General features: G+C 33.4%; 4 protein-coding genes across 15 annotated transcripts in view; 1 reads left to right on the top strand and 3 right to left on the bottom strand.

The window, feature by feature from the left end:
- Nucleotides 1-501, bottom strand: part of LOC123686495 (RNA pseudouridylate synthase domain-containing protein 1-like) — a 17,075-nt gene extending 16,574 nt beyond the window's left edge. For 2 of the 3 annotated variants that reach the window (XM_045626680.1, XM_045626679.1), the window contains exon 1: nucleotides 176-314. Coding sequence is in view for 1 of the 3 variants with exons in the window: in XM_045626677.1 (XP_045482633.1) it covers nucleotides 176-308; nucleotides 362-412 (184 nt within the window). In the remaining 2 variants the exon portion in view is untranslated. Of the gene's footprint in view, nucleotides 1-175; nucleotides 315-361 lie in introns of those variants that run through there. The other variant, XM_045626677.1, reaches the window with a different exon arrangement.
- LOC123686492 overlaps nucleotides 1-11,385 on the top strand; it is a 20,071-nt gene extending 8,686 nt beyond the window's left edge. For 2 of the 3 annotated variants that reach the window (XM_045626667.1, XM_045626665.1), the window contains exons 2-10: nucleotides 5,895-6,078; nucleotides 6,132-6,348; nucleotides 6,414-8,389; nucleotides 8,442-8,609; nucleotides 8,661-8,799; nucleotides 8,858-9,061; nucleotides 9,115-9,536; nucleotides 9,595-9,792; nucleotides 10,827-11,385. In XM_045626667.1, the coding sequence (XP_045482623.1) occupies nucleotides 5,895-6,078; nucleotides 6,132-6,348; nucleotides 6,414-8,389; nucleotides 8,442-8,609; nucleotides 8,661-8,799; nucleotides 8,858-9,061; nucleotides 9,115-9,536; nucleotides 9,595-9,792; nucleotides 10,827-11,068 (3,750 nt within the window). In that variant the 3' untranslated portion in view covers nucleotides 11,069-11,385. The remainder of the gene's footprint in view (nucleotides 1-5,894; nucleotides 6,079-6,131; nucleotides 6,349-6,413; nucleotides 8,390-8,441; nucleotides 8,610-8,660; nucleotides 8,800-8,857; nucleotides 9,062-9,114; nucleotides 9,537-9,594; nucleotides 9,793-10,826) is intronic. The other variant, XM_045626666.1, reaches the window with a different exon arrangement.
- LOC123686496 lies at nucleotides 1,338-3,550 on the bottom strand. The gene is made up of 3 exons (XM_045626684.1): nucleotides 3,005-3,550; nucleotides 2,818-2,941; nucleotides 1,338-2,464 (listed from the first exon to the last, which is right to left on the bottom strand). The coding sequence occupies exons 1-3, from the start codon at nucleotides 3,053-3,055 to the stop codon at nucleotides 1,416-1,418; spliced, it is 1,224 nt and encodes a 407-aa protein (XP_045482640.1). The 5' UTR covers nucleotides 3,056-3,550; the 3' UTR covers nucleotides 1,338-1,415.
- The window catches only part of LOC123686493 (aryl hydrocarbon receptor nuclear translocator homolog), a 36,667-nt gene continuing 34,634 nt past the window's right edge, over nucleotides 11,383-13,415 (bottom strand). For all 8 annotated transcript variants that reach the window (XM_045626674.1, XM_045626672.1, XM_045626676.1 and 5 more), the window contains one exon: nucleotides 11,383-13,415. In XM_045626674.1, coding sequence (XP_045482630.1) covers nucleotides 12,775-13,415 — 641 coding nt within the window. In that variant the 3' untranslated portion in view covers nucleotides 11,383-12,774.

Below are 13,415 nucleotides of genomic sequence, written 5' to 3'. Positions count from 1 at the left end.
GATTAAGAATGATTCCCATATTCAAGATATAGGTACCTGATAAATATCGAAATCATTATAAAAATTTCTTCGAAAAAATATCGCCATTTTGTAACGCCCTCGTTGGTCACAGAGGACAAAAAATTGTTATAAATCAGATAAAAATTATTGAAATATTAATTATCTCAAATATTACCCTGGAGATCGAGTTCGTCTTTTTCCAAAATTATTGGCAAGGCCTCCACATCCTTCTTACATATTTTTGTTGTCCATTTATTCGTAGTAAGTGAAGCTTCCTCGAAATTCAGACGATCCTTATGCTTGAGTTTCTGAAAGGAGAAACAATAAGTACCCGAACTTATCGAGCTCTTTTAGAACTTACCGGGAATAAAGGACCATGTTTTGCATTAAACTCTTCATATTTACGTTCCATTTCACTGCTTTTTATGAGCAATTCCGTTGAATGGTGAGAACCATCTAAACTACGTGGAATTGTCTTTGACAATTAAGGAAGGAAACAGAGACATCTTCAGATTATCGGAGGATGGTCATTATCATAGAAATTATTCACGATTATTCAGTTTTTCTGTGTTCACCGTTCAATTATGAATGGTCTTTGGATAAAATAAGGACAATAAGTAAAGATTAATTAGGGAATTATTTCCATTTAGAATATTCCTTACATAAAACTATTAACTACTATAATTATCATTCGATTTTAATGAAAATAAATCCATGTTTAGAAAAAAAATCTATCCCTATTGAAATTCATTTTAATAATTAAAAAAATAATACAAACTTCGCACAATTATTACTGCCTTTCATTATACCTACAGAATATCTCAAAGAAAAAAAAATTTCAAACAAAGAAAATCAAGCTGCGGGATTCGAACCTGGGTTGTTTTTTCTATTTTCCCAGTGGAATATTTACTCATAAGAATTTATAGGGCTAGGGTTTTGAGGTGAAAATTTTGGTATTAAGTAACATAGTAATGTTTGAAATTCATGATTGTATAGGTTATATCAATTTTTGAACCCAGATTTCTTGAATTTTATCCCTTGATATACATTGATCAAATTTTAAACGGGTAATAGTCTTGTCTAACAAGGTCAAATTCAATTCTGTCCGTCCATAAAAATGATAAATGTCGCATAAACACGATAAATGTCGAACTGAAGATCCTAGAAATTTTAAATTATTTGGGTAGGTTCGGATCTCAAATCAGTTAAAAATCTTTCCGTTCGAGAGTTATTATTTTTACGGACGGAAGACTTACGTATTTAATTTTGTGAAAAATCCAAGGAAAATAAAAATATTTATTTAATATATAAATATACAATACAATTTACAGAGAATTTCGGGATATATATACCAAATAAATATAAACATCACATCAAATTTTAAATATTTCTTTCAAAAATTAGCAAACACATTTTCAATCTTCATATTCTTCAGACGATGATGGGTTCTGTTCTTCATCTTGCACTGCTGAAATCGAGTTCATGAATCGCCAAGACTTGGACGATGATCTAGCTTCCTCTGATTTCCTTTTAGGTTTAGATTTCAGAAATACATTCTCAATTGGTTGCATTGATGGGCTTGAAGTCTGAGCTTTCAGTTGCATTTTAGCTCTATGACTTTGAGAAGTTGTTGGTTGAGCTGGTGAAAAGACTTGTTCAGAAGAACATGATGGAAATTGTGATTTAGATCTCAGAGTACGAGAATCAATCTTATGGTCTCTTCTTGAAATAGTACTTTTCAAGTCTGAACCAGAAAACCCTTTCGAAATTGTACCTACCTCGGAAGTTTCAACTTCCTGTTGGATAGAAATATTCATGCAACTTGTTGCGTGACACAGCATTTTGACAGAATCGTCTTCAATTTCCTCAGAAGAGTATCTCAAATTTAAAGGACGAGCAATTCGTTTAAAATTGGAAATTTGTTCAAAAGAAACAGTTGATTCGGAAAAGTCCTTCTTATTCTCAACCAAAAATATTTCACATTCAGAAGGTTGTGAATTCTCTATTGAAGTACCAACTTTTTCAGTTTGAGATTTGAAAGATGGTTTAACTGAAGTGCCTTTGGATGAACCTTCAATGCTAGTCTTAGAAGACTGAAGAAGATGAGGATGTTTCCTCTTTTTAGTCAAGGACATTCTGAACTTGAAGGACTGGTCCATTTCTTCATCAGAACTGGACTCCAAAGGAGGAGAAACTGTATTCTTTTTGGGAAATTTCTTAGAGAAGAAGTCATTGCTGAACATGGTTTCGAAACCATGTTCAGATAAATTATTTGGGGATGAAATGTTGGTGAAAATAGAGGAGAAACCATCATTTGAAGAGCCCTGATTGTTATTTACCAATGCCTGATTTTTGTTGACATTTGTTGACTGACTTTGATCAATATTTGTCAGCAACGTTGTCAGTAATTCTGGAATGCTGCTAGATTCCTTGGCTGCTGAAGCTCCTTCAGATGCAATGCAATCTGAAATTTTATTTTAATTTCAAAATTTTTTTTTTCGAAGAATTAAAAAATATTTTATTTCAAATTTAATCAATTCAATAAACAATTATATTTTCATAATTAGGTTCAATCAAATTTATTCTGACTTTCCTAAACCTTCACAACACCTCTTAGAAGTTCAGAGATCAGTTATTCCTTCAAAATAAATGAAAATGCTACTGATCATTTTTTTTTTAATTGTTACCTATATTAAAAAGTGATGTACGCCACTGGAAATTATTTTACACCACAAATTAAGTATACATGCCAATTTTATGTCGATACAATTACCTACATTCAGATTTTTTAAATTTCATAAATAATTTCTTTTTTACCTTGTTCATCTTTCTCTAAAATTATTGGCATAGCTTCAACTTCTTTGTTGCACAATTGCGTTGTCCATTTATCCATTACCAGCGATGTATCTTCGAAATTCAAACGGTCTTTATGTTTGAGTTTCTGAAAAAAAAAATTTAAGTAAAACCATAAACTATCAACAGAAATTTTACATCTAGTACTTACTTGAAACAGAGGGCCATGCTTGGCATCATATTCAGCATATTTACTATCCATACCACCTTTTTTTATGTAAAACTTTGTATAAATTCAAAAATTATGACAAAGCACAAAATGTTACTTTGACAATGTCACTTTTGAAGGAAGTGGTTTGTATGGAAACGAATTTTCTTTTGAATCATCTTTTCTCATTGTAATCATAGAAGCTTGAACGGAGAGAATTTTCAGGAGAATTTTCTACAATTTTGTATACAGGGTAGGCCCAGAAAATTTTATGAAAAGAATAATGTGTAGATATTAATATTATTTACATTGACATATCGAAAATGCATCAAGAATAACTGAAGCAAAGGATAAAAAGGAAATCATCGCTCTTTCACAATAGGGCTTATCTTAGAATTTAGTGGAAAGTATTTGAAGAAAGAGAACCAAGTCGAAGAATCCACCAATTATCTTGGCTACTTAAAATTTTTCGACATTTAACAAGGTAGATAATTCTGGGAGTATTCAAGTAATGAATTCAGGAATGTTGTAGCCGATGTACACTTAATGAATTGATCCGCATTTTTCTTGGAACTAAACATTGTTCGAACAAACTGAAATTTTGCAAATGTTAGCATGCTCTGCGAGCAATGTTGTTAAATGCAATTAGTGCATTTTGTGGACAGGTCTCATATTTTTGGCTAGTGCGCTGGATTTTTTTTATTGAAACTGGATTTCGATGCAAGTCTGTATTTTTAGGAACCATGCTAATGTGTTATTATTTTCCTCTATCTTGGGTACCTATATCTAGTTTTCTACGCCTGTTCTACATTTCCAAATAGTTCTTAATGTTAACTGTTTCTTCACACCTCCAAAGAAGAAATGTAAATCGTAATATCCTGATGATGACGTGCCTTATGATGATAACCATTAACATCCTAGTTGTTTTTATTAACGCAGTTTTAGAATAAACAAGAAAATTCCTAGTTTCCAACGGATAACGGTTGTCATTTCGTTCTACACGAAGGATTGTCGAGTCAAAATCTTAATATATTTTACAGTTCTTTGTCGTTTATATGAACGCTCATTCTATTCCCGCTCTTACTACTAGATTTGGATGAATCACGTGTGACCCCAACACCAAATTATAGCCGGCCTAGTTTGACCCACAGATTTTAAAACCCAATTCCAGTTTTGCTAGTATAATATGCATAAATATAAAGAAGCTCCACACAGTTTATTTTACCATTTACATTTTTTAAATGGGATTCAAACATTGTAGGTACAGCCCTGAAGAAGATATTGAATAAATTGAAACGTCAGCATTGAGTTACCCTATCATTATTTAGAAAGAAACAAAAAAATTGACTAGGTTATCACTTTATGTCAAAGGATTTTATTTAGGTACACAATCAAAATTTGGTCTACTCAAGATTACAAACCAGTATAGGAACATGTTTAGCCATATCCTTCAAATGAGGAATGCTGTGTTCTATCTAAACATAATAAAACACTATAATTTGGATTTATTTTCAATAATGAACTTTCGGAACCGTTGGAGTTCAGGTGATGAGTCTAAAGTTTTATCGTTTCCGGCCATCTCATTGTTCTAAGCAGGCATACACAGGAAGCAGAGTTTTTTTGGAATCAACTCAAGATGAAGAATTCAACGGATAGAATACTAATAAACATATAACGCTTTCAAATCCGCTAGCATCAAAGTTATGAAGCAACGCCCTCGTCCTGATTTGCTGGAATACTTGAACGTTGTGTTCATAGTGATATGAAACCGATATAGATTTTACGGAAGTGCTTAAGGGGTTTCAAATCGTGCGTATTTTACAAGTTACAGTTGTCGTTTAAGTAATACAACGATGCACTAGATTGTATATTCCGTTGGTTGTCTTCAACAGAATTATTATTACATCCTATAGAGTTCTATATATCAATCAGCTTAGGAATTTTCCCTTTGAAACAAGGCTATTATATGCTATCATTAGATAAGCAATACTTAATATTGTTTCAGATATTCCATGTGAAAAATAATTTCATCGCTATTCCTATTTGCTTGATTATTTATAAATCTCTCGAACATAAATCATAAAACATGCTCACATCGCTTAGGCACATTTTACACTCATTAATCTCCCCATAATGATTTCCATCAATTTCTCCCTGAACAATTATTTGTTCAAATTTAAATTCAACTATACTTATTTCGCGTACTGTATGAAACAAAATTATATATTACACATAGTAACGATTAAAATGTGATGCTTTTTGCCTTTTGTTCGATGAATATGTAACTATTATGTATCTGTACCTGAAATAATTATTAGGCTGTGAGTTGTTTAACACTGAATAAAATCATTGATAAACAAACTTGAATATAAATTAAGCATATCAAGTTTATTCTTATATCAATCAGAAAATTATAGCTTTTCCTTCCATTTGTACTTTTGAACACAAGTATACCTTTGTTTAATATATTCATGAAAAACCAGTGACTGTGGCACTATGTTTCCTTACCTTTCATTCTTTGTTGCATGAGCATCCGAAAAGCCTAAATTGCCAAAAGGCCTTAATTCCTAGGGAATCCCCTAAACTACACGTTTGCGCATGCTCAGCTCTCACCCCATGGCTTAAATTTGCCTGGTACTATCTACGACACAAACAGGATACCCAGTATCAGTACCAAATTTCATTGAAATCGGATAAAATTGTAGAAGTTGAGGCTGTTACAAAGATTTAAGGATACATAGATTGATACAAAAATCTTGAAATCTGAGAACAAACATTTTCTTCTTTCCAAAAATGATCAGAAAGTTTGCTTCAACATCGGTTCACTCATAAGTAACACTTATGAAAAAAATCTAACATGATGATAAGTATCTACTATTAATATTTTTTTCAGAATGATTACTTGCAAGGAAATTACCATAGAAGGCCCTTATCTCCCTACCAAGAAGCACCTCGACCAAGAGACCGATTATGTCCCGTAGCCCTAGCCGTAGCCTCTTTCATAGTTTTAATAGTAGTATTAACAGTAGCAGGTTTGGCTCTCTACATGGGAGCACTCCATTCTGAATTTCCTAGCCGTAAGTATTGTGTTTAATATCCAATCATTCTTTTAATAAATCATTTATTTCAGCTTTAGTAACTTTCAGCTGTAGTATTAAAGTTCTTCGAGGTGATCGATTTGTTGGGGCTTTACAAGAGAAAGCTCATAGATATAGTGTGCAATTAGAAACATTATATAAAAGGAGTATCCTTGGACCAGCTTTAATAGAATGTAGCGTAGATAGGTTTGGTGAAGACACTTATACCATTTTTTTCAAATTGACCTTGGATAGGAAGCGCTTACCAAGGTAAGAAATCATTATTTGAAATTATTTCACTTAAGTACATTAAAAAATATATTTATTGTTTACAGATCCACAACTCCAATAGAGAAACTAATTGGAGATGCCATAACAGCTGATTTAATTTCTAAAAAACCAGTATTCAAAAATATACGGTTTGCACCAGGCAGCCTTCGTATACAAGAGGTGAACCTTGCAGTGTCTCACAAAGCGAAAGTGCCTCCTCGAAATGAAACAAGAAAGAAAGCAGGTGTTGTTTTGAAATCACCTGTTGTAAAAAACATATCACTTTCTGTTAGCACCAGTCCAAAGAAAAAAACTGCATCAGAAACAAAGAAATCATCAGCTCAAGGATCATTTAAAATAAGTAAAACTGAAGCTGATATAACAGAAAAACAAGACGTTACAACCGGTAGGGCAGTAAGGATAAAAGTAACAACTGAAGAAGCCAAACCTACTCCGAAGAGAACTACTCCTCCAATGAAATTCAATAAAATAGCAGCTACCGAAGAAGCGAAAACAACAGAAAAAATTACTAAGGCTACTGTAGGTGTAAGCAGTGCTACTACAATCACCACTACATCTACAACTCCCTCACAATCTACATTTATGAAACTCCCAACTCCTAGTGAAACAGAAGTCCAGCTATTTCCTTTCAACTCAGATATTTTTGATAAAGAACCTTGGAGACCCTTATTTGTAAACAGAACTAAAAATATAGAACCAATACAGAAGCACACAATCAAAAGTGATATTAATAAGAACGAGGATGTGGTACGTCCAGTTTATACAAGTTTTACAAATCCCAGTCTTACAATTTTCCAAAAAAAAATTAATCCCTTGGGAGTGACCAACCTCAAAGGTCATCCCATTCCAGTTAATAAAATTGTTGACATTACTGAGCCTACCATGGTTGCTGTAAATAATTACCATGAGATGTCTCCAGAACTTCCAATAAATCCAACACAAAATAATAATCTTGATAAGCAATCATTTGGTATGGATGACAAAGCAACTTACAATACAAATTCAATGTTTCCTAAGAGAGATGACAAGATTAAAAACATTTCAGCAATATTCCATGATTTAGTATCATCTATTGGGAATTATGACATCAAAGAAGCGAGTCAACCACCTCCCGAACATAAAACCGACACATATCATCATATGGCTGACTATACTGAAGATATTAATTTTGGGCAAGGTCAAGTTGAAGTTGTGGAAGGTGATGAAGAAACATTGATGAAAGCCACAACAAAAATTCCTCTTGTAACTTTGCTGCCCGTAAAATCAAACTCAGGTGTTGGAAAACCTCTTCGGAAAAGACCATTCCGAAGGAACCAAACAGAGTCCGATGAGGATACAAGAAGTTTTGGAGATGTTATTCCTTTAGGAGATATTGACATTCGTTCCGATGCGACTGGAAAGATGGCCAAGAGTCCAATTGAAGATTTCAAAATAGTTGGTATGCTCAAATTTGCCCCAGAAATAGATGATAGCTCTTCTGCGGAATATGTGAGAAAAGCTAAAATGGAAACTTCGACTAAACTCCCAAACCATGATCAATTTCTCAGTGAGTTTATCAGTCACAATTTCAATTTATCAGGTTCTATTGAACATCAGCCTAACAAACTAACTCCAGAAAAACTGAAACTTCTTTCTGAAATAAGCAAAATATACAATATGAATGATTCTCAAATTCCACCACAGTCAGTAATTTCAACGAAAGCTGTGAGGCCAATATACGGAGTCAATAATTTTGGCTTCAAAATTTCCAGTAAGTACTTGAACAAAGTTTTGGTAGATGAAAAGCAAGAACTCTTAACGAACAATCATACAATGCAGAACTGTACAGAAGAACATATTATTTGTGGAGATGGCAAATGCCTCATGAAGAGCTCTAGATGTAATTACTTGAAAGAATGCTCTGATGGGTTAGATGAAGAAAATTGTACATGTGCAGATTACTTACGAACTCTATACTTCAACAAAAAAATCTGTGATGGAATAATCGATTGCTGGGATTTCTCAGACGAGAACAATTGTGGTGAGTGATATTCTATAAATGGTTATACAGACATATGAATTCATTTTTGTAGACTGGTGCCATCAAGGACAACACATATGTTCAAATGCTAAAGTTTGTGTAGACAAAAATAAAATTTGTGATGGAATCAAAGACTGTCCCGAAGGTGATGATGAACGGCAATGTGTTAGTATAAGAAACAATTTTACAGAGGCCGAAACTTTCCCATATCATAATACAGGTAAAATAAAATTAGAATAAATCCAAAAAAACTTAAAATATCTCATGCTAGGGTACTTAATGGTGAGGAAGCATGGTTTGTGGGGTAAACTATGTGTCGATAACTTGAAAAATATTTCTGGAGAGAACATATCCGTTTCTCTGCATACCGAGAAATTAGGAGAACAATTCTGCTCTGATCTATCTTATAGGTGATTATACATGAAGTTTTTGCTTAGTTGTTGTCTTTTAATTATTGAAAACAAACAGGAATATGTCTTCGGTTCAAACGTTGGTGGAAGATACTGATAATGGCCAAGAGAAGTTTTATGAGCTGGTGAATGCCGATAAGAAGGATAATGACAGTTCCTGGACTTTTTCTGAGAGCACTTGTCCCCAAAAGAATATTCTAAAAGTCAGTTGCCAATCCCTAGAATGTGGTTTTCGTCCCAAGATAGTTCGATACAGAGCCAGGTAATTTGAAACATAATTTTAATCCTATCGATATTAATTGTTCTTCACTTCAGGATTGTTGGAGGTAAAAATGCTGGAATGGGGTCTTGGCCTTGGCAGGCAGCATTATATAAAGAAGGAGAATTCCAATGTGGAGGTTCTCTCATTTCTGATAAATGGCTGATATCGGCAGGTCACTGTTTTTACAAATCCCAACGAGAATATTGGGTGGCTCGGCTAGGTGCTCTCCGAAGAAGCACAGCTTTACCATCCCCTTACGAGCAAATAAACCCACTCCAAAAGATCTTCATACATCCAGGCTACGAACATAATGGATTTGTAAATGATATTGCCCTATTGAAGCTGAGAAACCCTGCAAGATTCAGTGATTATGTACGACCAGTATGTCTACCCAAAGCTGAAGAATCGTTGGAAGACGATGTTCAATGCACTATCCTAGGTTGGGGGCAGTTGTCTGAAGTAGGAAGAATTTTCCGTAAGTGATTATTTCTTACTTTAACAGTGAAATTTCAAATAGTTTTATGGATTTGTAGCAGATACTTTACAAGAGGTGCAGGTTCCTGTGATTTCAACGGAAGAATGTAGAAAACGAACAATATTTCTCCCCTTATATAATATAACGGAGGAAATGTTTTGTGCTGGATACGATAGGGGTGGAAGAGATGCTTGTCTCGGAGATTCAGGGGGGCCATTTATATGCCCAGAGGAGAGTGGAAGATGGGTGATACAAGGTAAGATAAAGCTGGAAATTCATAAATAGATAGAAAAAATAAAAAATACATTAACACGGTGTCTTAAACAGAAACAAGACAACATATAAGATACAGATAAGGGTAATTTTATCGTTCATTGTTGATCTACACTGTCTGCAACAGTTGAAACTACCGATATTTTGAAGATTCATTCATTATATAGGGTTAAAACTATTTAGAGGGCCACTAGAGGGATATCGAAAACCGTTAGAAAGACAGGGTGACTTAAATTACAAAAAAGTTGTGTTATTTGAGGATGAGTGTTTTGGTGTGAACAGATCCAAAATATCTCCAATGGTTCCCGAGATATCTCGAAAAAACTGAAGAACGAGATTTTTTTTTCTGTATAACTCATTTGTTTTTGGAGATAACTTCACGAAATTTGGTTTATAGCCATTATCCAATATAGAGATACTAATGGTGTGTTCAGATTTTTTCTGTTTCCCATTGTTTCAGTGACGCGATAGTCAAGTGATGATTTCACATAACAACTCTTCAAATTTGCGTACCTAGACTCGATATTTTTGTAGAGTGTGATACATTATTGAATTCGTCATTTTTTCTTCATTACCCCATAAGGAGAATCAATATGACGTCCATAAGAAAAAAAATTAACTATCGCGTCTGTGAAGCAATGGAAAACAGAAAAAATCTGAAGACATCATCAGAATCTCTATATTGGATAATGGCTATAAACCAAATTTCGTGAAGTTACCTCCAAAAACAAATGAGTTATACAGAAAAAAAGAAAATCTCGATTTTCAGTTTTTTCAAGACATCTCGGGAACCATTGGAGATATTTTGGATCTGTTCACACCAACACACTCATCCCTAAATAACGCAACTTTTTTGTAATTTAAGCCATCGTGTATCTCTAACTGTTTTGGAAATCCTTGTAGTGCCCCTCTAAATAGTTCTAACCCTGTATATAATTGTAGATTATTTTGGAGTAATGCATCTTAATTTCTTTGGTATGTATCGGGTAATGTATAAATAATAGAATTTTTTTGCAGGGATTACAAGTAATGGATATGGTTGTGCAAGAGCAAATCGACCAGGCGTATACACAAAGGTTTCTAGCTATATAAATTGGATTCAAGGATATTTGGATCTAGAAGAATCAAATCCTTTATTAGAACAAAAGGAAAATGAATGTACTGGTCATCGTTGCCCGTTAGGCCAATGTCTTCCGAGGAGTCAAGTTTGTAATGGCTATACTGAATGCAACGATGGTAGTGACGAAGCGAATTGTTAGGAAAGAGTACGAAACTTTCTGATGAATGTAGAATTTGGACAAGGGAGTAATTTTAACACATCATGGAAATATTTTGTATCAGAAATGAATCCTCAATTTAGCTAATGGATCATTACTTAAAAATTACCATCATCTTATTATATGATAAAAAAGTGCTGCTGGTTCAGTGAATGTTGCTCCTCCAAATTTATTTATTTTTCAGTTATGGCATGGTGTGGGTTGAAAAAAATTATATGCAACATTCATGGAATCATCCGTATCGTTGACAAATGTGATAATTGAAACAAATATCAACTGAATAAATAAATTCGGTCCTACATTGACTTTTTTATTTTCGTGATTATTTTATTACATCATTTTGTACATGGTTGAAAATATCAATTTTATACAGATCGCTTAGTATATATATACGCTGAGTGTCCTAATTATTAATACAAGTGAAAAATTCGAACCGAGTCTCATCATAAAAAAGAAATTTGTCACCTGTATTAGTTAATTTATTCATATTTTATACACAATTCTCTAACCTATGAATTCTCACCAAGGACATTTAAAAAAAATCATTGAATTTTTCCTCATCTCTTGAAAGTATCGACTCATCTTTGAATGTTGTTACTTGTTGCAGTGAAGAAAGATGTGACGATAGGTGAAATATTTGTTTTTGTTGTTGTTTTCATATCGGTCATCGTCTAAAAACTTAATTAGAAAAATATCATGAGAAATACTAAAAAAATTCGATATTCACTGATTCTTTCCATCTATTGTTGCATATTATGATTTGCACAATAATTCAATTCAAGGAAGCACGTATCGCTTATTTAATTTTTTCTACAGTATTATTATAAACAAAAAAATTTGGCCAAAACACGGATTTATAAAATATTCATCAACAGTCGATACTTCCACAACACTAAAGTATTAAGATAAAATTACATAAAATTCTCCCTAAATATCTCTTAATCGATGATCCCATTCACACAATTAATAAATTATTCATTGACTATATACAAAAAAAGTGTTAGATTGCAATTCGTATTGATTGCATAAAAATCATTCAAAATATAATTTGTACACAAGGATAATCACAATCTAAAATGATAAAAAAATAAATTGTAAAATATTCATCTCTGCTTCTATCATCAGTGTAAAAGAATTAAATATATATATCAATAGCATAAATGATCAAAATTATATATATAAAATAATTAAACATGCCACATATCATCGACTTGAATATTTAGCAATAAGTTGAAAAAGTGTACAACCTCAAGTTCTACTCAACAGTTGAGTAAAAGCAAGTGCAAGTGAGATATCAAAGAAAAAATGTGTTGTTTTGAACTCATAAAAAACAAGTTTTCACAATCAAAAGATCGATGAAAACCCCAAAATTGAGCATTAATTAATAGATTATCATTATCATCATATGTATATATAAAAGTCGAAAAATTGAATAAGAATACAATAAAATTTCCCAAATAAATTAAGATTTCAATTAATAAGTAATAATATCAATCAGAATATAAAATGAACAAAAATTATTTGAATATAGAATTTGTACTAAAATTATACAGACTAGTGTTTAAAAAAATGATTCGACTCGTTAAATATAACAGTCGAAATAATATTTTCAATTTTTCCACTCATATAATTCCAAAGAAAAATCGATGAATTCAAAACTGTGACAAATCTATTCCTATCTATTGGTTTCACTCGAATGTGCTGTTGAACATATTCAAATCTTCGAAGGAAGTAGCACCACTCTGATCCAACATTTGCAACATGTCGGATAATTCGTGCTGAGGTGGTGGAGGTGCACCCGATCCACCAGGAGTTGGTCCCGAAGGATCTGGGTTCTGTCCAGCATTTTGCCAAGTGGTCCACTGGTAAGGTGCATGTGGTGGTGCAGCTTGCCTACCACCTCCACTAAGCTGGGTGTAGGTGGGTTCATAACCAGTGTAAACTGGTTGTCCACTTGCCGGTCGAGCTGATTGTGGTGGCTCGGACACAAGAACACCATCAGGACGTTGCGGAGGTTGTGGAGCGTAATTTGGACTCTGGTAGTCAGTTTGGATATGGGTCGTTGGGAGCATATGGGAATAGATTCCAGGATCCCTTCTCTGACTATAATCAAGCCCAGGTTGTTGATAAGCTACCTGTTCTGGATTTTCTGTAGTTTCAGCACCTGGATGAAGGGCCTTAGCTGTTGTGTTGGTACACACTATATACTCTACGTCATCTGTATATGGGTTAAGGAACGCAAATGCACTGGTACGAAGCCAAACCCACTCTCTGTTTTTAGCTCTGAACCTGTACATCACAGACAAAACTTGTCCCTTCAATTTCAACA

This window comes from Harmonia axyridis, chromosome X, assembly GCF_914767665.1.
Source record: "Harmonia axyridis chromosome X, icHarAxyr1.1, whole genome shotgun sequence".
Classification (NCBI taxonomy): domain Eukaryota; kingdom Metazoa; phylum Arthropoda; class Insecta; order Coleoptera; family Coccinellidae; genus Harmonia; species Harmonia axyridis.
This window is presented reverse-complemented; position numbering and strand designations above follow the sequence as displayed.

Bases quoted from the DNA above. Each gene is read 5' to 3' on its own strand.
- LOC123686496 (XM_045626684.1), bottom strand. From the start codon at position 3,055: ATGGATAGTAAATATGCTGAATATGATGCCAAGCATGGCCCTCTGTTT. The intron at 2,942-3,004 runs GTAAGTACTAGA...TTTTTTTTTCAG, and splicing joins AGCATGGCCCTCTGTTTCAA to AAACTCAAACATAAAGACCG. The intron at 2,465-2,817 runs GTAAAAAAGAAA...ATAAAATTTCAG, and splicing joins TTTAGAGAAAGATGAACAAG to ATTGCATTGCATCTGAAGGA.